Below are 27,815 nucleotides of genomic sequence, written 5' to 3'. Positions count from 1 at the left end.
TGGTGGCACGCGCCTGTAATCCCAGCTACTCAGGAGGCTGACGCAAGAGAATTGCTTGAACCCAGGAGGCAGAGGTTGCAGTGAGCCGAGATTGTGCTACTGCACTCCAGCCTGGCGACAGAGAGAGACTCTGTCTCCAAAATAAAACGACAGATTGTGATAATCTGTTCCATGAAAATGTAAGAAAAATCCTCTGGTGGGTGAAGGGGGTTGGAGCAGCATGTGGAATTTCTGACAAGTAATTCAGTTTATCTAATAATTATTATTTTTTCAGGTCATCTCTTTTTATATTCACTTTAGTACTTCATGTTTTATATAAAATTTTCCATTTCATCTAAATTTTGGATTTTGTTAGCATAAGGACATGGATATTTCAGTTTATTTTGAAATTATTAATTTATTATTTGCTTAGTATTATTTAATAATTATCTTACTACTTTAAAAATCTCTTCTTAATCTGTAGTTTTAAGTCACTTTTTTAATACCTAGTATTTTTATTTATGCTTACTCTCATTTTTTCCTGGCTTGATTTTCAAGTAAATAGTTTGTTATTCTTGTTGTTTGCCTCTGTCATTAATTTCTGCTCTTTAATCTTTCTTTCTTTCTATTTTCAGTGCACTTACTCTGCAGTTATTCTTCTATTTTCTTAAGTTAAACATACAATTCAATTATTTTCTATCTTTCTTATTGTGGTGAATTCTTTAATTTTATGTTGCTTCCACATTCATTTTGAACATTTAATTTTCTCATGCCAGAAGCAGGGCTCAGCTACTCTTGACAGAATTTCCAGTTCTATACTATACCCAAATGGCTCAGGCCAATGGTCAGAAATAAGAACTTAGAGGCATCTCTCCTGCCTAACAGACTAGGCTCCATACTTTCTTGCAGCTTCCTTTATCAGGCCAATTCAGGTATTTGCTCTTGAACTTCCCTTATATATATTGCTAGTTGCTACACACTTTTCTCTCTCTGCCCAACTCTTCATTCCTGCTTCACATGACACAGGGACAGAGGACTACCCTCCCAACTCATGTCCTCCTTGCCTAGGAACTGAAAGTAAAAATATCTCTGAACTTGTTTCCTATTGTGTTATATTGAATTTGTACCTTCCATCTGAAGAACTAGGGACTGCCCCAGGCTGGGCTTTCCCAGAGATACTGGGGAGAACAAAAGGTCAGGCTCCTAGAAGCCAGCGTGATGGTCACGCAGGCAAAAATTGGACCACACAAGCGAGACAAGCGAACAAGTTTCCTGTGTGAGGGACCCCCTGGTCACAGGTTGGACAACCAGGCTTTAGGCTGTCCACCATGTGGAAGAAGCATCCCATGAAAGGCACACTACAAACACTCCTGTTCAGTTCCCCTTCATTTCCTGTTAAGGTAGCTAACTGCTGAGGTACTAGAACCCCAGTTTGAGAGCTGGGGGCTCTCAAAACACTTGTCTTTTTTTTTTTAATTGAGATGGAATCTCGCTCTGTTACCCAGGCTGAAGAACAGTGGCATATTCTCGGCTCACGGCAAGCTCCACCTCCCAGGTTCACGCCATTCTCCAGCCTCAGCCTCCCGAGTAGCTGGGACGATAGGCGCCCACCACCACCACGCCCGGCTAATGTTTGTATTTTTAGTAGAGACGGGGTTTTAGCGTGTTAGCCAGGATGGTCTCGATCTCCTGACCTCGTGATCTACCCGCCTTGGCGGGTAGATTGCAGGCATGAGCCACCGCGCTCGGCCTCAAAACACTTGTCTTCTAACTGGCAGACTTAAGACTACAAATTTCTAAGTATCATTTTGGCTGTATCCATGGTTTTAGTACCTAGCAATCTCATTTATGTTCACTTCTAAGTATCTGGTGTTTGCTATTATGACTTCATTTTTACCCATAAATTGTTTTGAAGTAAATTATCTGTAGGATCCAAATGTATGGGGGATTTAGGAGATATCTTTTTATTATTACTTTACTTCTAATTTTATTGCATAATGACGAGAGAATACAGTCAATATGATAGTGATTCTTTGATACTGGCTTTGTATTCTACTACATGGTCAGTTTTCTAAGTATTCCATGTGTGCTTTATGGTGTTAGTAAAATCTTCTATAGCTGACAAAGATGTATTGCTAAATACATTATTTTCTGAAAGATTTTGTGTTCAACGTGGGGTTGGGCTATATCTCCTTGTAATTCTGTCCAATTTTGCAGACTTGTGCATGTAAGCCCACAATTGTCATATCTTCTTGGCAAATTGTCTTTCAATGCTATTTGCCTTAAATTCAATTTTATGTGATATAAATATTATTACTATAGGATATTCTTACAGTTAATCTTTGACTGGAATCACTTTCTTTTCCTTTATTTTCTCTGTCATTTCTTTAAAAGATGTCTCTTTGGTAAATGATGTATGGCTATTTTTGTAAAGCCTATTTGAGAGTTTCTGTCTTTAATAGGAAAATTTAGTACTTTCTTATTTATGGAGAATTCTGATAAATTTGATTTTTCTTTTTGCCATCATATTTTCTGTTTTCTATTATCCTTGTTTTCCTGTGTTTCTGTTTCAGTTTCAAATTCCTATTTGCTGATGTACTGACTGAGTTCCTCATTCCTTTTCTTTCTTCTAGACGTATGCAGGTTATTTACTTCTTTTTTTTTTTAGTGTTTATTCCCTTTATTTATAACACTTAGATTTGTGTTTTTAAAATACAGACTAAAGTTAATCAGTATCTCTAGCCTTCTTGAACTGTAGTTCCCAATAACCACTATCTCTGTGTCGTCACCTCACCTCTACCTGTAACTCAATTTCTCTATCTGCAAAACAGGTAATCGTATTTACTTATGATTTACTATGATGACTTAATAAGATAACGTACATAACAGGCTTGCCAAAAAACCTGACTTCATAAATGATAATTACTGTGTCATTGTCACTTATCAAATAGTTTAGCTTCATACTTCCTTAACATCCTTATTCTCATAACTATTACCTATTTTCTATTTTGATGTTATCTATAATTTGGAATTTGTCATCAACCATTACTGTAACAGTACTGAAATCTAGATCCCAGAAATATCCTCCATTTGTCTCCAAACTTCTATTATTACACCTTTCCTACTGTCTCTAAACCTGTTACCTAATGTCATTTCAACACTTACTCCCTGGGGTCCACCCTTATCTCTCTGCTATGAATTGAAGTGTGTCCCCCTACAATTTATAGGTTGACTCTCTAACACCCACTGTGACTGTATTTGGAGATAGGGTCTTCAGGATATAATTCAGGTTAAAGGAGGTCATAAGGGCTGGGTCCTAATCTGATGGGATTGATGTCCTTATAAAAAGATGAAAGGAAACCAGAGTGCTCTCTTCTCTCTCTCTCTGTGCCATATGAGGACACAGCAGGAAGTTGGGTTTGTAAACCAGGAAGACAGCCTTCAATAGAAACCGACTTTACTGGAACCTTCATCTTGGAGGTTTCCAAACTCAAGAACAAGGAGAAATAAATGCCTGCTGTTTAAGCTACCCAGTCTATGGTACTTCGTTATAGCAGCCCTAGCAAACTAAAACAGTTCCATACCCGCTCTGCTGTCCAGGCTGGAGTGCAGTGGTGTGATCTCAACTCACTGCAACTTCCACCTCCACGGTTCAGGCAATCAAGCAATTCTACCACCTCAGCCTCCCGAGTAGCTGGGGTTACAGGCGTGCACCACCACACCCAGCTAATTTTTGTACTTTTAGTACAGATGGGGCTTCACCATATTGGCCAGCCTTGTTTCAAACTCTTCACCTCAAGCAATCCACCCACCTCAGCCTCTCAAAGTGTTGGGATTACAGGTGTGAGCCACTGCACCCAGTCTTTGGCCACATTTTCTATTTTGGTTTCACTCATTTAAATTTTTCCTACTTGCTGTCTCTTACTCTTTGTGCTTCCAATACTTGTCTACCATCTTCCCTTGACTTCTCCCTCAACTTCTCCTTCCCTTCACCGTCAAGTGTTCTGAAAATAACAGTAATCATATCTTCATTTCTTGTTTATCCATTAAAATCTACTATAATCGGGTTCTCATTCTCACCATTCTACCAAAAATGATTTCAACGAAGTCATTAATTACTTATATTCCCAACCCAATGGCTTTTTTTAATAACCAGCATCTTGGTTAGAATACACTCCAGTATTTTATACTGTTGGACATTTGAAACGAAAAACACAGGTAGTAATACAGAGACATATGACTCTGAATTACAGACAGGACACACACAAATGAAAAACTCCACAGGCAACTGGGACATATGAGTTGCTAAATAGAGATCTGTAAGTTATCTATACATATTTAGAAATTGAAGAGTTGAGAGTAGATATCAGAGAGAAGGTACAAAAGAAAGATTGCTGAGAAGAAAACTCTCCAGAATACCAACATTTAGAGCAGGTGAAGAAATGAAGAGTTTAGGAAGGAAAGTGGGTGAAGCAATCAGAAAGAACACCAGGAATGAGTTGGTATCTAAGAAAATTTTCTATACAGGAATAACTTAAGAAAAGGCCTAATCATCTTAATAAATAGGTTACAGGCTACTTGAGGACACAGTTTGTTTTTATTTAGTAAGTAATCAATAAGTCTTTGATGGACTGAATCTTTCCTGTAATAATGTGAAACAGTATAATTAATAGTTTGTTTTCTCCTTTCTAATTTTACTGTGATTTATAATATAATTTACAGTTGTATCATAGAGGCCACTGGAGTACTGCTTCACCCTTTCAATTAATTAGTGAAATCTGATTTCTTTTTGAAAAGGGCTTAAAATGCTTTTCAGCTGTTATAAAGATTATGATTAAGAGTTTGCTCTTTAATTCTCAGAAAGCTTGAAATTCTGTTTTCTGAAACACATAATTTACTTTAAAAACATTCAGTTTACAATTATAGGCACTCATATGGTAATTTTGCTGCTCTTGGTTTATACCATTTCTTCCCCTAGAAAGAAATTATATATTAATACAAAGACTAAATTACCAGGCACCCCCTAGTGGCAGTAAAATCAAGTTAAGTTATGAAGTTTTTTTGTTTTGTTTTTTAATAGGACATAGTTTGAGATACAGTTTTCTGCATCTATACTTCTTTAACAAAACTTAAGAGTGGGATGTTTTGTCAGTGAACAATTTAATAACTATTTTATTTTATTTATTTTGAGACAGGGTCTTGCTCTGCTGCCCAGGCTGAAATACAGTGGCATGATCACAGTTCACTGTAACCTCGAACTCTCGGGCTCGAGCAATTCTCCTGCCTCAGCCTCCTGAGTAACTAGGACTATAGGTGTGTGCCACAACACCCGTCTATTTCATAAAAATTGTTTGTAGCGATATAGTCTCGCTATGTTCTCCAGGCTGGTCTCAAACTCCTACAGTCAAGTGATCCTCCCACCTCAGCGTCCCAAAGTGCTGGGGTTACAGGCATGAGCCACCGTGCCCAGCCAACATTTTATTTTATATCTACATTATGTTAAAGGATTAATAATATACTGTAACTAAGAGTGAATTCACACACTGAAATTTCATGCAAATTCTTAAGAATTATAAGTGAGATAATATATGCAAATGTAAGAACATATACATAAACCTTCCCATTTTACTCTACCAATTACAGAGTTGCTATATCCATTTGCCAATTTCCAAATATAACACTTAGAATCATAATTACCTTTTTTCTCCTTTTTAGATTATAAATTAGGTTACAAATTACAAGTCAGTTTCTAAGAATCCATCAATTATAACAAAATTCTGCAAAAGCAAATCAGTTTAATTCATTATGAAGTCTAGTACAAAGCAAGTTTATCTGTCTACCATTTTTGATAATATGATATGCTATATAACGTACTAGGATATTGTTTGATTCTACTATATAGTTAAGATGTCAAGTGGCCGGGCACAGTGGCTCACGCCTGTAATCCCAGCACTTTGGGAGGCCGAGGCGGGAGGATCACCTGAGGCCAGGGGTTTGAGACCAGCCTGCCCAACATGGTGAAACCCCATCTCTACTAAAAATAGCAAAAATTAGCCAGGCGTACTGGTGGGCGCCTGTAATCCCAGCTACTCAGGAGGCTGAGAAAGGAGAATCGCTTGAACCCAGGAGGCGGAGGTTGCAGTGAGCTCAGTCATGCCATTGTACTTCAGCGCAGGCAACAAGAGTGAAACTCCGTCTCCAAAAAAAGAAAAAAAAAGGTCAAAATATTTGTATTTGATGAGTCACAAAATAAAACTCACAACTTAAAAATAATTATTACCATCAGCTTTTAAGGTTCTGCATGGATTTTGTTTTGTTTTTTAAACTGTCTCCCACGAAGTCAGCTTTCAAGATGTATGTTATTTTAAAAATCTCTAGTGTTATAGAAAGATATATTGAATAAACATACTACAAGAAGTAAACTCTGGATTTTGAGTTATATTTTAATCAAAAGTACATTAACATGACTTTTACATTAGCAGGAGTCTCCATTTGTCCCTCCTCCCACTACGTTTTTTGTTTACCTTTGAATTTTCTCTCTTTCTTATTTTCCAATACAAGAAAAGAATCATTCTAACTTGGTAAAAATCCACAAAGCCAACTAGAGAAGGATACTTTAATGCTAGATAAAGTACTCATTCTCCAATAAACACTGCATTTCAGCAGCACTGTAGACTCCTGCTTGCCTAGGGAGTGAGTGACTGGCAATCAAACTAAGGTCAACTACATGGCAATGAAGAACATTTCCATTAGCCCAGGAAGACATTTTGATAAATCCATTTAATCATGCTACTGGAAAGCAATAGATTATAAACAATGATATCTCCCGTCTGCTTTTAATTATGTGGATTGCATATTTTATGACAGTGATTACACTTTGTTAACTAACCTATAAAATAATGTTCTACCTGACTAGATACAGAACCACACCTATAACTCTTTAACTTAATCTTATCTGAGGTTTACATCAACATTATAATAAACATATGGACTATAAGTTTGTAGTTTGTAATTTTGTAACTGTGTGCAAATTCCACTTCCCATTAACGTATGGTCTAAACATAGAAGATAAAGAGCAATCCAAGAACTCTTCAAATTCTTAACCCAAAACAAACTATTAACAGACCATCAAATACAACTACACAAGATTTAACTTTTCAGTTCAGTGATTTCTACTTCAGTGAAGCCAAATTTAATTTTATTTTTGCTACTATCTACCTAAAAATCAAGATATTTGCTAAGTGGTGGGGGGAAAGCTTGATAATATTCAAAATTTAGGGACACAGGTCTCCCTACCACAAAAAAACACCAAGTTGTTATATTTAAAAGAGAAAATTTGTATCAACAACAGAAAACCTAAAATAACTTAAACATAGTTCTGGAATAATACTGTATGAAAAGATTCCTCATAAAATTATTATCTTATCACTAGCATAATCATCCACTATAGGTCAGTTTGCTTCATTAAACAATTAAAAACATAATGTATAATTAAAAATTAAAATCATGTGATCATTGTATAAATGTATTCAGTTCCACTGTGAAAACTGAAAAAACAATGAGACCCTTTATTCCAAATAGAGAGAAAACCTTAATAAAAAATTTATATCGCCAGTCACAGTGGCTCATGCCTGTAATCCCAGCACTTTGGGAGGCCGAGGTGGGCGGATCACCTGAGGTCGGGAGTTCAAGACCAGCCCGACCAACATGGAGAAACCCCATCTCTACCAAAAATACAAAATTAGCCAGGCGTGGTGGCACATGCCTGTAATTCCAGCTACTCGGGAGGCTGAGGGAGGAGAATCGCTTGAACCTGGGAGGCAGAGGTTGCGGTGAGCTGAAATCGTACCATTACACCTCAGCCTGGGCAACAAGTGTGAAACTCCGTTTCAAAAATATATATATATATATAAATATATATAGATGTTACTGTTTTTCAAGATTTACTCTGCAGAGCTCAATGAATCTTCCTCAAAGGTATGTCTTCTTTAGCAATGAGAGAGACTGGAACTCCATTTATACTTTCTCTTCCTTCCAACTTGAATACTTTCCCTTCAGTCAGAGAAGTACCATTTTGACAATTTTTAATAATTATACTGGAGTTCTGCTAAAGATTTTAAAGTGGTATAAGAAGATTATACCATTAAAACAAACTATCCAGACCAAATTGTTTCAAACCTTATATACTTCATAGTAATTGGTAGGGTCAAGTTTCAATAAGACTTGTATTTGATTTAGTTTTGAGGTTCATATACAACTTAAAGCAATTTTAACAACTGAGCTTTTCATTTCAGGTTTCCAGGAAACATAAACAACTTACCCAGAATGACTAGATGATGAAGGTGGTGGCAAATCTGGTGTAAGGACATAAAGACTGTTGTTTTTTGGCAAGTGTAGCGATTTTAGGACCGTCTGAAAAGAAAAAATAAAGCAAAATGAATGTTGATTATTCATTACTGATTTTCCTACAATTCTTGAAAATTGTAGTTCAATTTTTTCATCTTTTGATAATTTCCTAAATAGGCTAATGCAAAAGAACTAATGAATCCAAGTAATCTTATTGCCTATATATATAATATATACATATATTATATATGGGAAATATGGTTGCATACCTATATACATTGTATGTATACAACATTCACGTTTATGTTAGTTTATTTTATATATGTATATATACATATATGTGTGTGTATATACATATGTATCTGTGTATGTGTACATATATGAGTGTTTATATATGTATATGTGTGTATATACACTCATATACATATATAAAATAAACTAGCATAAACCTGAATGTTAATATACAAACTCTTCAGCTCATGAAGCAATATAAATAGATAAGAACACAGTTGGGACTCAATTACTTTTTCACTGAAGTAGTAGATCCTTGCAACTAATATATACTTTGTTTCAGGGTCATCACAGCAAAAATTGGTAATATAGGTTTTCAGAGATCATTAGACCTTGAAAAGATCACTGAGAGCACCTCAAGTCAATGATTTTATAGATGGGAAGCTATATAGCCTAAGAGGTTAAGTAACTTGGATGAGGGCTCTAGTGTTACCTAGATATCTTTTACTCCAGATATCTTTTTTGTTAAAGCTCTCTCTCTCTCTCTCTGGAATTAATAAATTACTATTGGACTACATATGACCTACTATCTTGATAAGCATAGAAATTTTCATTCACTAAATTTCTTTGCAGAAAACTCACATATATTTCAAACTACTAACCTGAAGGTAAAAACTTGCTGAAGTACTTCAAACTTTTCTTGACAGCAATACACATTAAGAAATACATTGTACATCTTTACATCATAAGCCAGGAAATGCACTTATTCAACAGATATTTATTGAGCCACCTACTCTGTACCAGGACTACTCTAGCCACTGAGAATACAGCATTGAACAGAATAGCCTAAAATAAAATTCTCTGATCTTAGGGAGCTTACATTTGAGTAGGAATAAATAAAACAAGTAACCCTGTATAGTTGAATGTTGAAGGTGACAATTTTTTGACTAAAAATAAAGCAGGGAAGAGGGGATAAAGAATGTGGGGTTGGGGAGCTTGGCAATTTTGAACAGGGTGATCAAGGTGGGTCTCACTTGGAGAATATGACATTTGAGCAAAAACTTAAAGGTGAAGGAAACAAACTATAAGAATATATAAAGAAATAATATATTCATTCCTGGGGAGGGGCAATCTTACACAAGCATGGAACATAAGGAACTTATTCTTAACCCCTCCATGAGAGGACCCAGCTTATTAAGTGTGCAGTCTTAATCCAAAGGTATTGAGATTTACTCTTGACTCATACTAGTTATCTGTTAAATGAAAAGAAATACATAATTACCCTTATTATATGAAATACACTATGGCGTTTCCTATTGTATTCTATTTCTCTTTTTTCATTTCTTTCTTCTTCCATTTTTTTTTTTTTTTTTTTTTTGTTTAATGATGCTGACTATAACCCACTCAATTAACTTCTCAATCCACTAATGGTTTATGGTCCATGGTTTGAAAAAAACATTGCATTAGGCAATTACCTGTAACTTTACAATCTACCAGGAGACATGGACATCCTGAAACTTTATGTCAAATATGTGATATCCTTTTGAAATTGATGAGTTATCTCTATAGAGTTAACATGCAAACAAACAACACACACACACAAATTATTTTTCTCTTTTTATCTTTCATTGTTTTACTCGGCGAATTATTGGTAAATGCTTGCCATTTGATCAAGTCATTATTGTTCTTTTCCCATGCCACTATCCAAAGATTTTCTATTAAATCTTTCCCATCAAATCACATATGGCAAGAGTAAATAAAATGGATACTTTCCTTAAGTCATTTACTCATGCATTCATCCCATAAACATTTATTTCAGGTGTGTTATGCCAGGCATTAAATACACGATGCTGAAAGAAACAGATATGGTCCCTCTATTAATACGGGTATAATGGAGAATGCTGGGATGGGACCAAATTAGATACAGAAGGCTGTTGGAGAAGGTAACCTTAAGCTGAGACTTGAATTATGAAAAAGAGCCACCCATGTGAAGAATGGGAGGTAAAGAATTCCAGGCAGTTGAATAGCATCTGTCAGACAAAGATGTAAAGAGCTTGAGCCTATTAAAATATTTCAAAAAAGGTTTCTGTGGTTGCAGCATGGAAAGTGAGAGTAAGAAAGGTGTTGTAAAGGTGAGAATGGGGTAATACAATACCTTTTAAACTATTGTGATTAGTCTGAATTTTAGTCAAAATGTAACAAAAAAGCTATGTTTTAATGGGAGAGCGATATAATTCAATTTATGTTTTTAAAAGATCACTCTGACTGTTGTATGGAGAACGCACTGGAAGAAACACTGAAAGGAAGCTGAGACAACAACAATGAAGTTACCATATTGCTCCAGACAAGAGATGGTCATGGCCTGAATTAAGCAGTTGCAATTGAAATACTAAAAAGTGGCCATGGTTGAGATACATTTTAGAGATCGAATGTATAGAATTTACCAAAGGATTAGGTGCTGTAAGAAATGAGAAAAGACGGATGGCCAAATTTTTGGATTCAGTGGTGGCTATAATCGTTCTGCCACTTATTGGGGGAAGATTGGTAGAGATATGGCATAGGAGTGAAAATCAAGAGTTCCATTTTAAACATGTTAAGTTTGAAACACCAATAAGATACACAAGTACAAAAGTCAATCACCAATTTGGATATGTGAATTCAAAAAAGTATGAGCTGGAAATATAAATTTGGGGCAATCAGAAAATTAACGGCATGGGAATAGCAGAAATCTCCTAGCGAAGACTACATAGAAATAAGTAACTAAGGCTGGGTGCCACGGCTCATGCCTGTAATCTCAGCACTTTGGGAGGCCAAGGCAGGAGGATTGCATGAGCCCAGGAATTCGAGACAAGTCTGGAAAACATAGCAAGACCCTGTCTCTACAAAAATTAAAAAAAAAAAAAAAAAAATTAGCCAGGCGTGGTAGTGCACATCTATAGTCCTAGCTACTTAGAAGGCTGAGGTACAAGGATCAGTTGAGTCTAGGAGGTCAAGGCAGCAATGAGCCATGATTGTACCACTGCACTCCAACCTAAGCAACAGGGTGAGAACCCATTTCATAAAAAGAAGAAAGAAGTAAATTAAAGTATTTGTAACCAAGACTGTGTTCAAATTTTGGGGGGATTGGGGGTAGGGGAGACAGACTCTTGCTCTGTCGCCCATGATGGAGTACAGTGGCACAATCTTGGCTCACTACAACCTCTACCTCCCAGGTTTAAGCGATTCTTGTGCCTCAGCCTCCCGAGCAGCTGGGACTACAGGTGTGCACCACCACACCCAGCTAATTTTTACATTTTTAATAGAGACAGGGTTTTGTCATGTTGTCCAGGCTGGTCTCAGACTCCTGGCCTCAAGTGATCTGTCTGACTCAGCCTCCCAAAGTGTTGGGATTACAGGTGTGAGCCACTGCACCCAGCTGACTGATTCATATCCACAGGTTTCTCAATGAATGAATGAATAAATAATATAATTATGAAAATGAATTCATTTTGGTGTTTTCTTTCTGTCAAGGTTGCTGATTTACTCAGTCAGCACTTTCAAAAAGTTTTAATCCATGTATCAATTCAAATGGCCATACAACAGCAGGGGATATCAAACTATGGCCTGTGGGTCAAACCCAGCCTGCTGCCTGTTTTTGTATGGCCTGTGAGTTAAGAATGGTTTTCACTTTTTTTAAGAGTTGGAAAATAAATCAAAAGAATATTTTATGGCATGTGAAATTACATAAAATTCAAATTTCTGCATCCATAAACATAATGAAACACAGTTATGCTCGATGTTTCACATATTGTCTATGGCTGCTTTCCCACTAAGAGAGCAGTGATTAAGTAGCTGCATGGCACACAAAGCCTAAAATATTTACTACCTGACTTTGTACAAAAAAAGTTTGCTGACACCTAATACAGCACTTCTAAACTTATCCCTATCTTCCCAACCCAAAATTCTTGTAAATATCTCACTGAAATACTCAGAACATCTCCAAATTTCAAATGAACTCACATAAAAGTACTTATAGGCACAATCACTACAAGAAGCCATTCACGAAGAAGAACTGAACCAAAAGTTGAAGTTTTTTTATTTTTATTTATCTTTTTTTTGAGACAGGGTCTCGCTCTGTCGCCCAGGCTGGAGTGCAGTGGCACGATCTTGGCTCACGGCAGCCTCCACCTCCCAGGTTCAAGCAATTCTCCCACCTCAATCTCCTGAGTAGCTTGGATTACAGGGATGCGCAACCACGCCCAGATAATTTTTGCAATTTTAGTAGAGATGGGGTTTTACCATGTTGGCCAGGATGGTCTCGAACTCCTGACCTCAGGTGATTCACTTGCCTCGGCCTCCCAAAGTGATAGGATTATAGGCGTGAGCCACTGCACCCGGCCAAAAGTTGAAGATTCTAAGATTATGCCTGGCCATTAAAATGACCCAGTAACAAATGTGAAAACATTCAATAATTATTTCCACCTCAAACATCTAAAACTTTAGAGCTAACTCATTTTTTTTCCCTCTTTCTCCACTCTCTCTGGAAGAAGAAAAAAGTGTGTAAGGCCAGGCGCGGTGGCTCACACCTATAATCCCAGCATTTTGGAAGGTCAAGGCAGGCAGATCACGAGGTCAGGAGGGAGTTCAAGACCAGCCTGGCCAACATGGTGAAACCCCATGCCTACTAAAAATGCAAAAATCAGCTGGGTATGGTGGCATGTGCCTGCAGTCCCAGTTACTCGGGAGGCTGAAGCAGAAGAATCGCTTGAATCCCGGAGGCAGAGGTTGCAACGAGGAAAGATCGTGCCACTACACTCCAACATGGGCAACAAAGCAAGACTCTGTCTCAAAAAAAAAGTGTAAAAAATTTTATATCTGAGGTTGCTACTGGGACCCTGAGAATAGCAACTATTTCCTTAAAATTGCAACACTCTCTGCAAATTCTTAAAATATAATTCATCCCATGCACCTGCCACTATCCAAGTCAACAAGGAAAACAACATTCTTATCATTTAAATTCTCAGTTTAAAAAATTTCCTATTATCTTTGTTCCACAATCAATACTTGATATAAATGTATACACTGCGTGTGACTTTTTTCAGACCAATATGTAATTGCTCAGAAAATTATTATTCCAGGGCATTCTCTGATACTCTAGGAGGTTTGAAAAAAAGGTAAAGGCTCCCAAAAAAAGGGCCAAACTCTTTTAAAAGTTAGAAATAGGAAAAACATACCATATACTGTTTTCATTTACAAATCTACTCATTTACAATTGTTATTGGTTTATCATGAAATATTTTAGCTTAGAAAACACTACTTGCTGATTCCTTAAACTAAATTACTATTGCCAAATCTACTTCTGCCATACGTAACAACATTAATAAAAACCAATTTTTACATATCATTTAATCAGTGGCATAACTTAATTTCCATGCAATTAAAAAACTCACACTGTCTTCCACATCTCCCGTCTTCCAGCCTTTTAACAGCATTTTGGACACAGGTATCTGAAGTTCATTTTCTAGAATCTGTTTAATCTCTCCTGTATAAATAACAAGAGATCAAATATTACTAACAAAATAACACAGTTATCATTTGTCCATATCCAGAGCTAACACTAATATGTGGCATACAGTGTATAGTCAATCACATTTGTCTGATGAATATTTCTGTATCTATAAAATGGGAAATAATATTATTTATCTTATCTTGTCCTAGGATCTGAGGATGACAAAAGATAGCATACACTAATGAAACTAAAAAATAAAGCTAGGCTGGGTGTGGTTGCTCATGCCTGTAATCCCAGCACTTTGAGAGGCCAAGGTGGGCAGATCACCTGAGGTCGAGAGTTCAAGACCAGTCTGACCAACATGGTGAAACTCTGTTGAAACCCTGTCTCTACTAAAAATATAAAAAAATTAGCCAAGTGTGGTGGTGCACACCTGTAATCCCAGCTACTCAGGGATTAGAGGCTGAGGCAGGAGAATCACTTGAACCCAGGAGGCAGAGGTTGCAGTGAGCTGAGATCGTTCCACTGCACTCCAGCCTGGGTGACAAGAGAAAAACCCCACCGCAAAAAATAATAATAAAATAAAATAATAAAGCTAATATATAGATAATATATAGATAATAATATATAGGAGACAATTTAAATTGTGTTAAAGAGAAAAGCAACAAGAATTTCAGAAAAGAAAAAAAATGTTGATATGGTTTGAATTTGTGGCCCTGCTCAAATCTCATGTCAAATTGTAATTCCCAGTGTTGGAGGTGAGGCCTGATGGGAGGTGACTGCATCATGGGGGTTGATTTCCCTCTTTGATGCTGTTCTTGTGGGAGGGTTCTCGTGAGATCTGGTTGTTTAAAAGTGTGTGCTACCTTTCCTCTCTCTCTCTTCCTCCTGCTCTGGCCTGCTCCCACTTTGCCTTCTGCCATGAGTAAAAGCTCCCTGGGCCTCCTCAGAAGCATATGCTGCCATGCTTCCTATAAAGCCTATGGAACAGTGAGCCAATTAAACCTTTTTCTTTACAAATTATCCAGTCTCGGGTATTTTTTATAGCAGTGTGAAAACAAACTAACAGAATTACTACTGAAAAGTAGGGCATTGCTATAAAGATATCTGAAAATGTGGAAGCGTCTCTGGAACTGGGTAATGGGCAGAGGCTGGAAGGGTGTGGAGAGCTCAGAAGACAAGAAGATGAGGGAAAATTAGGAACTTCCTAGAGACTTATCAAATTGTTGTCAACAAAATGCTGACAGTGATATGGACAACGAAGTCCAGGCTGAGGAGATCTCAGATGGAAATAAGGAACTTATTGGGAACTGGAGCAAACATCACTTTTGTTATGTGTTAGCAAAGAAACTGGTGGCATTGTGCCCCTGCCTAGAGATCTGTGGGACTTTGAAGTTGAGAATGATGACTTAGGATCTAGAGGAAGAAATGTCTAAGGAACAAAGCATTCAAGATGTTGCCTGGCTGCTTCTAGTATCCTATGCTCATATGTGTGAGCAAAGAAATGACCTGAAACAAACACACATATATATTTTTTTAATTTAATTTTTATTTTTTTGAGACAGAGTTTCATTGTTGTTGCCCAGGCTGAAGTGCAACGGCATGATCTCAGCTCACCACAACCTCTGCCTCCTGGGTTCAAGCGATTCTCCTGCCTCAGTCTCCTGAGTAGTTGGGATTACAGGCATGCACCACAACACCTCGCTAGTTTTGTATTTTTAGTAGAGATGGGGTTTCTCATGTTGGTCAGGCTGGTCTCAAACTCCCAACCTCAGGTCATCCACCTGCCTTGGCCTCCCAAAGTGCTGGGATTACAGGCATGAGCCACCGAGCCCAGCCAATGAATTTATATTTAAAAGGGAGGCAGAGTGTAAAAGTCTGAAAAATTTGTAGCCCAGTTATGTGGTAGAAAAGAAAAGCCCATTTTCAGGGGAGAAATTCAAGCAGGCTGTAGAAATTTGCATAAGTAAAGAGCAGTCAAGTGCTGATAGCTAAAACAATGAAGAAAAGGCCTCAAAGGCATTTCAGAGAGCTTCACGGCAGCCCCTGCCATCACAGGCCCAGAGGCCTATGAGGTGGGTGAAAACCAGGGCCTCACCACCCTGTGCAGCCTCAGGACACTGCTTCTGCATCCTGGCTGCTCTATCTCCAGCCGTGGCTCAAAGGAACCTGGGTACTGTTTGGGCCGCTGCTTCCATGTGGTGTTAAGCCTACAGGTGCACAGAATGCAAGAGTTGAGGCATGGGGGCCTCCGCATAGATTTCAGATGCTATATGGAAAAGCCTGGATGTCCAGGGAGAAGCCTGCTGCAGGGGCAGAGCCCTCATGGAGAACCTCTACTAGGACAGTGCAGAGAAGAAATGTGAGGTTGGACCCCCCCACACACACAAAGAGTCTCTGTTTGGGGCACCCCTTGGTGGAGCTGTGAGAAGAGGGCCACCATCATCCAGACCCTGGAATGACAGATCCACTAAATACCTTGCACCTAGACAAGCTGCAGGCACTCAACACCAGCCCTTGAGAGCAGCCATGGAAGCTGAACCCTTCCAAGCCACAGGGGTGTAGCTGCCCAAGGCCTTGGGAGCCCAACCCTTGCATCATTGTACCCTGGATATGAGACATGGAGTCAAAGGAGATTTGGAACATTAAGATTTAATGACTGCCCTGCTGGGTTTCGAACTTGCACAAGGCCTATAGCCCCATTCTTTTGGCCATTTTCTCCCTTTTGGAATAGGAGTATTTACCCAATGCCTATACCCCCATTGTATCTTGGGAGTAACTAACCTGCTTTTGATTTTACAGGCTCACAGGTGAAAGGGACCAGCCTTGTCCCAGATGAGACTTTGGACTTTTGAGCTAATGCCAGAATGAGTTAAGACTTTGGAGGACTGTTGAGAAGGGATGATTGCATTTTGCAATGTGAGAAGAATATGAGATTTAGGAGGGGCAACAGGTGAAATAATATGGTTTGGATTTGCATCCCCACCCAAATCTCATGTTAAATTATAAACCCAAGTGTTAGCAGTGGAGTCTGGTAGGAGGTGACTGAATCGTGTGACAGATTTCCTCCTCTGGTGCTGTTCTTGTGATACAGTTCTCATGAGATCTGGGTGTTTAAAAGTGTGTGCCACCTCCCCTCTCTCTCTCTTCCTCTTGCTCTGGCAATGTGAAGATGCCTGCTCCTGTTTTGCCTTCCGCCATGAGTAAAAGCTCCCTGAAGCCTCCCCAGAAGTAGATGTTGCCATGCTTCCTGTACAGCCTGCAGAAATATGAACCAATTAAACCTTTCTTCTTTATAAGTTACCCAGTCTCCAGTATTTTCTTATAGCATTGCCAGAACGGACTAATACAAATGTGTTGTATCAAATAGCCAGAGAAGGCTTTGTGAGAGAAATGAGACTTAAATCAAACTTGAAGTACCGTTGGTCTGTGAAGGACAGACAAACCAAAATAAGGAAGGATACTCTATATACAGTAAAGAAAAATGCCGGGCATGGTGGCTCACGCCTATAATCCCAACACTTTGGGAGGCCAAGGCAGACGGATCACCTGAGGTCAGGAGTTCGAGACCAGCCTGCCCAACATGGCAAAACCCCGTCTCTACTAAAAATACAAAAAATTAGCCGGGCGAGGTGGTGCATGCCTGTAATCCCAGCTACTCAGGAGGCTGAGGCGGGAGAATCGCTTGAACCCGGGAGGCAGAGGCTGCAGTGAGCCGAGATGGTGCCATTGCACCTAGACGATAAGAGTGAAACTCTGCTTCAAAAAAAAAGAAAAATGACTGAAAGGTAAAAAAGCAAAACTAGGATGTTAATGAGAAACAGTGAGAAATCACAATTTTCCCTGTGCCCCACAATTATTTTTCAGGAATCAAATCTACTTATAAATTAATCACCTGATTTCTGGTACTACACTATTTTAAAGATCAATGAATTGGAATGTACTTATCTTTCATATATCTGCTTATGTTAGGTTGCTGCTAGTCTATAGTTTCAGATTAAAATATAATTCAATTCCATTTATAGTAAGTACATGAATACCAAAAAGACTGATTATATTACATATGAAAAGAGGGAAAATAATTCCATGCTGATGAAGAAGAAGAGTGGGGGGAGAACTTATGATACACAAGTTCTATGGGAACACAACTACCGAAGTAAGCAATGCTACAATACAATTATTCATGGTCTCAATGACACTTTTTAACTTTCCTTAAAAAGATCCCTATCTGAGCACTATGGATAGTGATTATCATAAAACAATTCTGGTTCAACACTGTAGTTGTGGAAGCAAAACTTTAACCATTCTCAGCCTTCAAAATGTCACTGCTGACAAAGAATCATTCTGTTTATGGAAAGAGTAGAAAATAAGTCACAGTTTTTATACCAAACACATATAAACATTGCCTTTTTGCTTGTGGCTGAGGTTGATATTTCTAGAGCTGTACCTGTCTGGAACTGAGCTTATGCATTTGCAAGTCTGTCCAGTGCTCAGAAACCAATCTCCAAGACCTGACACTACCTTCTTAAACTCTTGAAAACACTCTGAGCCTTCATGCCTTAAAAGAAGCTTCTTAAAGGAAAAACAAGAAGAGATTTTAACTTAAAGTCCCAGTTACTCTTGCAGAAAGCCTGGGTAACACATAAGACAAACAGCCTTTTGTTCCACAGAAAGAAAGGAATAGAAAACAAAGCTGGAATCATGACAGCAACCTGATTTCCTCATATTTTAAAAATTATTCTCTATTGCAAGGTGGCTCATGCCTATAATCCCAGCACTTTTGGAGGCCAAGATAGAAGGACAGCTTGAGCTCAGAAGTTTGAGACCAACTTGAGCAACATAGCAAGACACCACCTCTACAAAAAATTTTTAGTAGTTAGCTAGGCATGGTGGTACATGCCTGTAGTCAAGCTGTTCAGGAGGCTGAGGCAGGAGAACTGCTTGAGACTAGGAGATGGAGGCTGCAGTGAGCCATGATCATTGCCACTGCACATCCTTGATGACAGAGTGGGAACCTGTCTCCAAAAAAAAAAGATTCTCGGCCTCAATCTCTTCTTCTCTAAAGTGGAAATAACTGTAGAACCAATACTTCATTGGGTTGCTGTATGAAGTGATATAATTCATGAAAAATGTTTTACAGAGTGCCTAATACTTTCTAAGGAACTAAAAAAATGTTATTTTGAGTTGTATTATTATTATTACAATTAATGAGGTAACATACACATAAGTGCCTAGCATAGTACCTGGGCAGTATAGGTTCTCAAAATACAGTAGTTATTGTTTTTAGGATATCCAAAATAATTCAGGGGAACAAAGTATTAGAATGTAGCAAGTTTCAGAACCAGAATTCGTATTTGTGTCTGCCTAACTCCAAAGATCTTACCACAAGATGGCACTGCCACTGCAGTATCCCACCCTGGGCCACGTTCCTTGAAAAATTGTGAAAACCGGCAGATGTCATCAATAACAAATCACTGAATCCAATAGCATACTTTTGTATTTAAAAAATTAACTTCAGTGCTTGCTTGGGCAGCATATATACTAAAATTGGAACAATACAGAGAAGATTAGCATGAAAAATAAGAATTTAAAACATTAACTTAATTATGATTTATATACAATAAAATTCACTCGTGAGTTTTGACAAATATATACAGTGTTATAACCACCATACAATCAAGACAAAGAACATTTCCCACAGCACAAAAAGTTTCCTCATACATTCTTAGATCAAAAGCCTACCCCTACCCCACTGATCCTCCTTCTCACCCTAAAGATTAGTTTTGTCTGGGTTCCTTTGTCTGGAGTAATGTTTTTGAGATTTATCCTTTTTCTTTCCTTTTTTTTTTTTTTTTTTCTCTCTTTTGAAACAGTATCTCTCTGTTGCCCAGCCTGGAGTGCAGTGGCGCAATCTCAGCCCACTGCAACCTCCGCCTCCTGGGTTCAAGTGATTCTCCTGCCTCTGCCTCCCAAGTAGCTAGGCTACAGGTACATCCCACCACACCCAGCTAATTTTTGTATTTTTAGTAGAGATGGGGGTTAACCATGCAGGCTAGGCTGGTCTCAAACTCCTGACCTCAAGTGATCTGCCCACCTTGGCCTCTCAAAATGCTAGGATTACAGGCGTGACCCACCACACCTGGCCAGATTTATCCATGTTTGTATGTGTACAAACAAATAGCTCTGTTTTGTTGCTGAGTACTATTCTGTTATATGCTGTGATAGGATGTTTCTGAAATGGTGTCTAATGATCCCTACCTCCTGGTATTAATGCCCTTCATTATCCCCTCCCTTGAGTGTAGGCTGATACCTAGATATTTGCCTCTCAAGAATAAAATACAGTAAAGGCTATGGGATGTCACTTATGAGTTAGATTACATAAGACTGAGACTTCCATCTTGCTCTGAGGCCCCCAATTCAACAGCTCATATAAAAGAAATCCTGCCAGCAACCACCAGTGATCTCAAAGGTAGATCCTTTGTTAGTCAAGCCTTGAGATGACATAATGATTTCAATACACAAAATACCATGTGTGCCCCTTTCCTGACCTATACGAACTGTCAGATAACAAAGGTTGTTTTTTGTTTTGTTTTCTGAGACGGATTCTCACACTGTCGCGCCGGCTGGAGTGCAGTGGTGCGATCTTGGCTCACTGCAACCTCTGCCTCCCAGGTTCAAGCAATTCTCCTGCCTCAGCCTCCCCAGTACTTGGGATTACAGGCGCCCCCAACCACACTCGGCTAATTTTTGGTATTTTTAGTAGAGATGGGGTTTCACCATGTTGGCCAGGATGGACTCGAACTCCTGGCCATATGATCCGCCTGCTGCGGCCTCCCAAAGTGCTGGGATTACAGGTGTAAGCCACCGTGCCAGGAGGTTTTTTTTTTTTTTCCCCCCCAAGACGGAGTCTTGCTCTATCGCCCAGGCTGGAGTGCAGTGGCCGGATCTCAGCTCACCGCAAGCTCTGCCTCCCAGGTTCACGCAATTCTCCTGCCTCAGCCTCCCGAGTAGCTGGGACTACAGGCGTCCACCACCTCACCCGGCTAGTTTTTTGTATTTTTTAGTAGAGACGGGGTTTCACCGTGTTAGCCAGGATGGTCTCGATCTCCTGACCTCATGATCCACCCGTCTCGGCCTCCCAAAGTGCTGGGATTACAGGCTTGAGCCACCGCGCCCGGACGGTTTTTTTTTTAAGACACTAAATTTTGGGCAATTTATTGCACAGCAACAAATAACTAATACATATGAATATAGCACACTTTGTTCATCCATTCACCAGCTGATGAACACATGGGATATTTCTGTTTTTCCCTATTATAAATAAAGCTCCTATGAACTTTATTCTGTGAACTTTTGTGAACATATGTTTATTTCTCAAGTATATAACCATAAAACTGCCAAAGTGTTTTCCAAGATGATTGTTCCAACTTGCATCCCACCAATGTTCCAGTGTATCACTGATGACAACTGAAATTTTAAGTCTTTTTAATTTCAGCCATTCTAACAGATATAAAGTGGTTTCTCATTGTGGTTTCAGTTTAAATTCCCTAATGATTAATAGTAACTAATGTCGTTGAGCATCTTTTCATGTGCTTATTGACTATTTGCATATCTTCTATGAAATGCTGAATAGTAGAGTAGGCTGGGTGCAGTGGCTCACGTCTGTAATTCCAGCACTTTGGGAGGCCGAGGTGGGTGGATCACGAGGTCAAGACCAGCCTGGCCAACGTGGTGAAACCGTTTCTACTAAAACTACAAAAATTTGCTGGGCATGGTGGCACGCACCTATAGTCCCAGCTACATAGGAGGCTGAGGCGGGAGAATCGCTTGAACCCGGGAGGCAGAGGTGGCAGTGAGCCAAGATCGTGCCACTGCACTCCAGCCTGGGCCACAGAGTGAGACTCCATCTCAAAAAAAAAAAAAAAGAAAAGAAAAGAAAAGAAAGAAACAGAAATGCTGAACAGTGTTGAGTGGCCCTAGCACTGCTCTTGATTGTAGGAGGGAAATACTTAGTATTTAGTATTTCATTATCAACTATTGTAGGTTCTTCAGCAATGTCCTCTATCAAGTTTACAAAGTTCCCTTATATTTCTACTTTGCTCCAAGTTTAGTTCTTTCTTTTTTAACAAGAAATGGGTGTTGAATATTGTCAAATGCTTTTTCTCATTTACTATACTAATATGGGGAAGTACACTGATGGATTATAAGCCGTTAAACAAGCCCACATGGCCTACTTGGCTATGATGTATATTATTAACATATTTATATATTTTATTATATTCTATTGAATTCAGCTTGCAACTACTTTGTAAAGGATTTCTCCCTCCATAGTTATAAGAAATATCTTCCTGTAAAAATCTCTGTCTGATTTTGGTATTAGGGTAATGGTAGCCTCATAAAATAAATGAGGCAATGTTTCATCTCTTTTTTGCAAAGGACAGGTAATAGTTCTTCCTTAAATATTAGATAGAATTCACCAGTAAAGCCATCTAGAGTTTCAGAATTTCTTTGTGGGAAGGTTTTGTCTTTGTTTTTGTTTTTTGAGACAGTCTCACTCTGTTGCTCTGGCTGGAGTGCAGTGGCACGATCTTGGCTCAGCACAACCTCTGCCCCCCAGGTTCAAGCGATTCTCCTGCCTCAGCCTCCTGAGTAGCTGGGACTACAGGCGCGTGCCACCACGCCCGGCTAACTTTTGTATTTTTAGTAGAGACGGAGTCTCGTCCTGTTGGCCAGGCTGGTCTCAAACACTGACCTCAGGTGATCTGCTCGCCTTGGCCTCCCAAAGTGCTAGGATTACAGGCATGAGCCACCATGCCAGGCCCTTTTTGTGGGAAGGTTTTGATTGCCAATTCAATTTAAGTATTTGACGTACAGCTATTCAAATTTTTTACTTCTGTGAATGTGGTAACTTTTTTTTTTTTTTTTTTTTGAGACGGAGTCTCGCTCTGTCACCCAGGCTGGAGTGCAGTGGCCGGATCTCAGCTCACTGCAAGCTCCGCTTCCCAGGCTCACGCCATTCTCCTGCCTCAGACTCCCGAGTAGCTGGGACTACAGGCGCCCGCCACCTCGCCCGGCTAGTTTTTTGTAGTTTTAGTAGAGACGGGGTTTCACCGTGTTAGCCAGGATGGTCTCGATCTCCTGACCTCGTGATCCGCCCGTCTCGGCCTCCCAAAGTGCTGGGATTACAGGCTTGAGCCACCGCACCAGGCCTGAATGTGGTAACTTTTACCTTTAAAAGAATTTTTCTAACCTTTTAGAGTTTCATGTAAATTTACCAGCATAAGTTTGTTCTTAATATCACCTTACAGTCCATGTAATGTATGTAGGCACTTCTTTCATTCCCAATATGAATAACTTGTGTTTCCTCTTCTGTTCTTGTTTTTCACACTAGCAAAATAATTATCAGTTTTATGAATCTTTTTAAAAACAGCTTTAGGTTTTGTTCATTTTCTCTACTACATACCTATCTTCCACTTACTGTTTTCTGCCCTTATACATATTATTATACTTCTGTACTTACTTTGGGTTTGATTTGCTCATTTTTTTGTTTTGTTTTGATTTTTTGAGACATAGTCTCATTTTGTCACCCAGACTGGACTGCAGTGGGGTGATCTCAACTCACTGTAGCCTCTGCCTCCTGGGGTTCAGTGATTCTCCTGCCTCCGTCTCCAGGGTAGCTGGGACTACAGGTGCACACTGCCACACCTGGCTAATTTTTTATTTTTCAGTAAAGAAGGGGTTTCACCATGTTGGCCAGGCTGGTCTCAAACTCCTGACCTGAAGTGTTCCACCTGCCTCAGCCTCCCAAAGTGCTGGGATTATAGACGTGAGCCACTATGCCCAGCCTATCTGCTCATTCTAACATCTAGGTTACATCTGGGTTGGTTATGATTGATCAATTTCTCTCCTCATTATGGGCCAAGTTTTCCTACATCTTTGCATGCCTGGTAATTTTTTATTGGATGCCTGACATTGTAAATTTTATCTTGTTAAGTGCTGGATATTTTTATATTCCTATAAATATTACTGAGCTTAATTATGGGATGCAGGTACGTTACTTAGACACAATTTAATCCTTCTGTGTTCTGCTTTTAAGATTTGTTAGGGCCGGGTGCGGTGGCTCAAGCCTGTAATCCCAGCACTTTGGGAGGCCGAGACGGGTGGATCACGAGGTCAGGAGATCAAGACCATCCTGGCTAACACGGTGAAACCCCGTCTCTACTAAAACTACAAAAAACTAGCCGGGCGAGGTGGCGGCGTCTGTAGTCCCAGCTACCCGGGAGGCTGAGGCAGGAGAATGGCGTGAACCCGGGAGGCGGAGCTTGCAGTGAGCTGAGATCCGGCCACTGCACTCCAGCCTGGGTGACAGAGCGAGACTCCGTCTCAAAAAAAAAAAAAAAAAAAAGATTAGTTAGTTAGCATCGCCTGAGCAGTAATCTTGTACTACTCTCCACCACTGAGGAAAGACCCTTCTGAGTAGTATAACCAAAGCCATATGAATTATGAGGTTTCCCAATCTAGCTGGTAGGAACAGACACTATTCCCTATCTTGTTCCCACTAAGACTTTTGGGTGGTTTTTAGTTGTAATGGGAATGACAGTAAATCTGATTCCTGTTATTCCATACTGGCTGGAAATGAAAGTGAGGACTTTTCTTACTTCTTAGAAGAAATCTTTAGTCATTGCTTTTACAACTTTGTTTATTTATAATTAAGCATTTGAACCATAAGTTTCCCTCTCAATTCCAATTTCTTAGTATCAAACAAATGCTGATATGCCATGTGTATTAGTCCGTTTTCACGCTGCTGGTAAAGATATACCTGAGATTGGACAATTTACAAAAGAAAGAGGTTTAATGGACTTACAGTTCCAAATGGTTGGGGAGGCCCTATAATCATGGTGGAAAGCAAGGAGGAGCAAGTCCCATCTTACATAAATGGCAGCAAGCAGAGAGAGGTTGTGTAGGGAAACTCCTCCTTACAAAACCATCTGATCTCATAAGACTTACTCACTATCATGAGAACACCACAGGAAAGACCCACTCCCACGACTCAATTACCTCCTGCTACGTCCCTCTCATCAATTCTTGGGAATTCAAGATGAGATTTGGGTGGGAACACAGCCAAACCATATCATTCTGCCTCTGGCCCCCTCAAAATCTCATGTCCTCACATTTCCAAACCAATCATGCCTTCCCAACAGTCCCTCAAAGTCTTAACTCATTTCAACATTAACTCAAAAGTCCACAGTCCACAGCTTCATCTGAGACAAGGCAAGTCCCTTCCACCTACGAGCCTGTAAAATCAAAAGCAAGTTAGGTACTTCCTAGATACAATGGGGGTACAGGCATTGGATAAATACACCCATTCCAAATGTTAGAAACTGACCAAAATGAAGGGTTAAAGGCTCCATGAAAGTCCAAAATCCAGCAGGGCAGTCAAATCTTAAAGCTCCAAAATGATGTCCTTTAACTCCATGTCTCACATCTACATCACGCTGATGCAAGAGGTGACTTTCCACGGCCTTGGGCACCTTCGCCCCTGTGGCTTTGCAGGGTATAGCCTACCTCCTGGCGGCTTTCAAGGGCTGGCAATGACTGTCTGTGGCTTTTCCAGGCTCACAGGGCAAGCTGTCTGTGGATCCACCATTCTGGGGTCTGGAGGACAGTGGCTGTCTTCTCACATCTCCACTAGGTGGTGCCCAGTAGGGACTCTGTGTTGGGGCTCCAATCCCACATTTCCCTTTTGCACTGCCCTAGCAGAGGTCATCCATGAGTGCCCCATCCCCACAGCAAGCTTCTGCCTGGGCATCCAGGCACTTCCATACATCTTCTGAAATATAGGCAGAGGTTCCCAAACCTCAATTCTTGACTTCTATGCACTTGCAGGCTCAACACCACATAGAAGTTGCCGAGACTTGGAGCTTGTACCCTCTGAAGTTATGGCTCGAGCTCTACATTGACTCCTTTCAGCTACACCTGCAGCAGCTGGGATACAAGGCACCAAAGTCCCTAGGCTGCACACAGCACAGGGACCCTGCTTCCGGCCCATGAAACCACTTTTTCCTTCTAGGCCTCTGTGTATGTGACGGGAGGGCCTGCTGTGAAGACCTTTGACATGCCCTGGAGACATTTTCCCCATTGTACTGGGGATTAACATTTGGTTCCCCATTACTTATGCAAATTTCTGCAGCTGGCTTAAATTTCTCCTCACAAAATGGGATTTTCTTTTCTATCACATGGTCAGGCTGCAAATTTTCTGAACTTTTATGCTCTACTTCCCTCATAAAACTGAATGCCTTTAACAGCACCCAAGTCACCTCTTGAATGTTCTGCTGCTTAGAAATTTCTTCTGCCAAATACCCTAAATCATCTCAAGTTCAAAGTTCTACATATCTCGAGGGCTGAGGCAAAATGCTGCCAGAATTTTTGCTAAAACGTAACAAGAATCACCTCTGCTCCAGTTCCCAACAAGTTCTTCATCTCCATCTAAGACCACCTAAGCCTGAACTTTATTGTCCATATCGCTATCAGCATTTTGGACAAAGCCATTCAACAAGCCTCCAGGAGGTTCCAAACTTTCCTACATTTTTCTGTCTTCTTCTGAGCCCTCCAAACTGTTCCAACCTCTGCCTGTTACCCAGCTCCAAAGTCACTTCCCATTTCCAGGTATCTTTTCAGCAGTGCCCCATTCTCGGTACCAATTTACTGTATTAGTCCATTTTCACACTGCTGATAAAGACATACCTGAGACTGGGTATTTTATACAGAAAAAAGGGTTTAATGGAGTTACAGTTCCACATGGTTGGGGAGGCCTCACAATCATGCTGGAAGGCAAGGTGAAGCAAGTCACATCTTACATGGATGACAGCAAGCAAAGAGAGAGAGCTTGTGCCAGGAAACTCTTCCTTATAAAACCATCAGATCTCGTGAGACTTATTCACTGTCACAAGAACAGCATGGGAAAGATCTGCCCCCATAACTCAATTACCTCCCACTAGGTCCCTCCCACAACATGTAGGAATTCAAGATGAGATTTGGGAGTGGACACAGCCAAACCATATCATCATGTTTTCATCACAATTCAGTTCAAAATATTTTCTGCTTTCCCCTGTGATTTCTTCTTTGACTTATGGTTTATTTAGGAATATGTTGTTTAATTTCCAAATATATAGGGATATGCCAAATTCTTGTGAATTCTAACTTAATTCCATTGTTGTCAGAACACTCGTCAACATAATTAAAAAATTTTTAAATTTGTTTTGTGACTGAGCATATGTTCTACCTTAATGAATGATCAATTGCCCAAGAACATGTCTTTTGCTGTTATAATGAGGAGTATTATATATGTTTTAAGTAAGTCAAATTGGTTTCTATGCTGTTCAGATTTTTTGTCTGTTGTTCTGAACATTACTATGAGACATGAGTGTTATAATCTCCAATTGCGAACTTGTCCATTTCTTACTTCAGTTCTGTCAGTTTGGATTTGTCCACTTCTTACTTCAGTACTACCAGTTTTTGCTTTTAAATATTTCAAACTCTGTTATTAGATATGTATATCTAATAACATATACATTATTATTAATAATTATTAATATTAAGTTAATAAATTTATATATTATATTCTAAATTAATATTTGTATTATAATATATTAAATTATATATTATATTATTTAAATATTATATTATATATATATATAATATAATTAATTATATTTTATAATATAATAATAATATATGTATTATATTACATATACATGTATGTAATGTATAA

At 39.3% G+C, this 27,815-nt stretch overlaps 1 protein-coding gene across 1 annotated transcript in view; it reads right to left on the bottom strand.

Annotated features, from left to right (window-relative positions):
* LOC108520486 (FAS-associated factor 1-like) overlaps positions 1–27,815 on the bottom strand; it is a gene marked incomplete at its 3' end in the record, with an annotated part of 145,947 nt that overhangs the window by 24,250 nt on the left and 93,882 nt on the right. The window contains exons 4-5 of the mRNA XM_017859897.1: positions 13,986–14,077; positions 8,300–8,391 (exon numbers count right to left, since the gene is read on the bottom strand). Of these exons, the coding sequence (XP_017715386.1) occupies positions 8,300–8,391; positions 13,986–14,077 (184 nt within the window). The remainder of the gene's footprint in view (positions 1–8,299; positions 8,392–13,985; positions 14,078–27,815) is intronic.

The sequence above is a fragment of the Rhinopithecus bieti genome, unplaced genomic scaffold (assembly GCF_001698545.2).
Source record: "Rhinopithecus bieti isolate Rb0 unplaced genomic scaffold, ASM169854v2 scaffold_53602, whole genome shotgun sequence".
In the NCBI taxonomy this organism is placed as follows: Eukaryota; Metazoa; Chordata; class Mammalia; order Primates; family Cercopithecidae; genus Rhinopithecus; species Rhinopithecus bieti.
Note: the sequence above shows the minus strand (reverse complement) of the source record. Positions and strands in the feature narration are given on the sequence as shown.